This window comes from Otolemur garnettii, unplaced genomic scaffold (assembly GCF_000181295.1).
Source record: "Otolemur garnettii isolate 467f Iridium unplaced genomic scaffold, OtoGar3 scaffold00007, whole genome shotgun sequence".
NCBI lineage: Eukaryota > Metazoa > Chordata > Mammalia > Primates > Galagidae > Otolemur > Otolemur garnettii.
Window position 1 is genome coordinate 11,348,229 of NW_003852402.1, and position 2,960 is coordinate 11,351,188.

The 2,960-nt window shown below is 48.1% G+C and overlaps 1 protein-coding gene across 2 annotated transcripts in view; it reads left to right on the forward strand.

Moving 5' to 3' along the window:
• The window catches only part of MYH9 (myosin heavy chain 9), a 94,705-nt gene that overhangs the window by 34,255 nt on the left and 57,490 nt on the right, over positions 1–2,960 (forward strand). For both annotated transcript variants that reach the window (XM_012801162.2, XM_023509314.1), the window contains exon 2: positions 240–591. In XM_012801162.2, coding sequence (XP_012656616.1) covers positions 259–591 — 333 coding nt within the window. In that variant the 5' untranslated portion in view covers positions 240–258. The remainder of the gene's footprint in view (positions 1–239; positions 592–2,960) is intronic.

Here is a 2,960-nt window from a genome sequence, read left to right on the forward strand (position 1 = left end):
TAGCCCGTTGAGCTATAGGCGCCGAGCCCAATGTTACTTTCTATCAGAATCCCTGCTGTCAACTTGTTTCTTCTTGATGCATATCTTTCTCCCAAAAACGTGGAACAGGGAAATTCTGGAAAATTGTGCAGCCTGGTTATATAGAGCTGTACAGTTTGCAAAGAGAAGGGGTGAGAGTGAGCGATTCTTGTGTGGCTGATGTGGCTGTATTTGACATGTTGTCTTCATCTCTCCCTTAGGTCCTGGCTGTAAGTCACCATGGCACAGCAAGCTGCTGATAAGTATCTTTATGTGGATAAAAACTTCATCAATAACCCACTGGCCCAGGCTGACTGGGCTGCCAAGAAGTTGGTATGGGTGCCTTCCGACAAGAGTGGCTTCGAGCCTGCCAGCGTCAAGGAGGAGCTGGGCGAAGAGGCCATCGTGGAGCTGGTAGAGAACGGGAAAAAGGTGAAGGTGAACAAGGATGACATCCAGAAGATGAACCCACCCAAGTTCTCCAAGGTGGAGGACATGGCGGAGCTCACGTGCCTCAACGAAGCTTCGGTGCTGCACAACCTCAAGGAGCGTTACTACTCAGGGCTCATCTATGTAAGTGGCTCTGCGGCGGAGGGCCCCCATCACCTTAGAGACCTGGGCTCCGGCTTTCTGGTTAAGAAGGGGCTCTAAGACAGGCCGGGGTGACATCCTTGATCTTTGGTATTTTAACATCCTAGTGGGATATTTTCATAGCATTACTCTCTTCCCTGCCAAAAACACAACAGGAAGCCTATTTTAGATCAACTGGAGGGAGAACAATGTGTCCTTATGAGGGGTGTCCACCTACCAGCCCTGGTGCTCAAATCTTTGTGGGCCAATTAGTCCCTTAAAGTAGGGGATACCATCTCCTGGTTTCTCATCCTGTTCTCTAGAGAGGCATGTGGGTGTGGCCTGCTTCCTGGGGAGTGTGCTTTGAGCAGAGAGAGCCACCCCCAGATCCATCCAACACTTTAGTGCTGGTTCCTTGCCGGGATTGACAATATTTACAGCCCAGAGAACAGCATGTGCAAAGGCCCAGCATTTGCAAAGATTATGAGTGATCATTTTTCTTTCCCCCAGAGGGGTGACATTTGCAGAAAGACAGCTCCTCCCCAAGTTAGGAAAGTCACGAGATGGGCTTTTACCCATCCCCTAGGGAATAGGCTCTGAGCTGCTATGCCGCGGGGTCACAGAGTCCTTTATAATATCAATCCCAAGTTCCTCTGTTCACTTCCAAGATATTTCCATCTTTTTTTTTTGGCCGGGGCTGGGTTTGAACTCGCTACCTCTGGCCTGTGGGGCCAGCGCCCTACACTTTTGAGCCACAGGCGCTGCCCAAGATATTTCCTTCTAATTTTTGTCCCTAGTGGGGAAGAAAAAAACAGTTCTTGTTATTCCTAAAATAGCTCTTTATTTAAATATGCTGCTCTAGCCACCTTGGTCTTCTTAGTGTTAGGGCTGAATAAAATAGTCCTCAAAATGTTTTGGAACTGGAGGAGGAGAAAACCTCTCAAGAGATTATTACAGCCCTCTAAGGCCAAGTCTCAGCCCAAGGAGCTTGCTCATGGTCACACATGTCAAAAGGAGGAGGCAGGCTCAGCCTGTCATAGGGACAGCAAGTGGCTCCCAAATAGTTGGCCATTTAATTTTCTATGTGGTTTCAGAGCAACTTCAGCGCTTGTTAACAGGGGTTGGACTGGTATTTCTGAGTGTGCCCGCCTAATATTTAATTTTTAATTAATTAGTTACATACTTTTCTTTTCTTTTTTCTTTTTTTTTTTTTTTTTTGAGACAGAGTCTCACTATGTTACCCTTGGTAGAGTGCTGTGGTGTCATAGCTTACACCAACCTCAAACTCTTGGGCTCAAGTGATTCTCTTGCCTCAGCATCCCAAGTAGCTGGGACTACAGGCACCCGCCACAATGCCCGGCTATTTTTTGTTGCGGGTGTCATTGTTGGTTAGCTGGCCCGGGCTGGATTCAAACCCTCCTGCCTCGGTGTATGTGGCTGGCGCCATAACCACTGTGCTATGGACACTGAGCCATTATCTTTCTTTTTTTTTAAGAAACAAGATCTTGCTCTGTCATCCAGGCTAGAGTGCAGAAGTGTGATCACAGCTCGCTGCAATCTTGAACTCCTAGCCTCTGCCTCCCAAATGGTAGGATTATAGATGTGATCTATAATCACACCTGGCCTCATCTGTTTCTTGATAAGAATATTTTATGGATCAAACTAGGTATGGTGGCTTACACCTGTAATCCTAGGACTCTGGGAGGCTGAGGCAGGTGGATGGCTTGAGCTCAGTTCAAGACCAGTCTGAGCAAGAATGAGACCCCCATCTCTACTAAAAAGACATAAACTAGCCGGGTATTGTGGTGGGCGCCTATAGTCCCAGCTGCTTGGGAGGCTGAGGCAAAAGAATCTCTTGAGCTTAAGAGTTTGAGGTTACTGTGAGCTATGACACCACAGCACTTTTCCCAGGGTGACAAAGTGAGAGTCTGTCTCAAAAGAAAAAAAAATTTCGTAGACTAAATTAAAATCCCCATAGTAAGGAGAGTTAACCACTGAAATTCGGAATTTGTGACCAGAAAAAGATGAGGGGCCTTTCGGAAGGCACAGTCTGTCTGTGCAGGTGAAATGGGAGCCATCACCCCCTGTGCAGGAGTAGGGGATGGTCTTCTCAGCAGGCTGTGAGCTCATCTCATGTACTCTTCTGTGCTGCTCAGCCAAGATGATCTCTACTTAGTAAAGCAGAGTGCTTAACACGTGGGGGTTGGGACCCCCAGGACCTAGTTCAAATCCCAGCTCTACTCCTTACTGACCATGCGTGACTGCTCGGAGCCTTGCTTCTCTGTCTGCAAGGATTCCCCAAACACTTGGGAAAGCACCCAGCCCTCACCTGGGTGGGGCAGGGCTGGAGCCTGGACTTTTGTGGCTGCAGG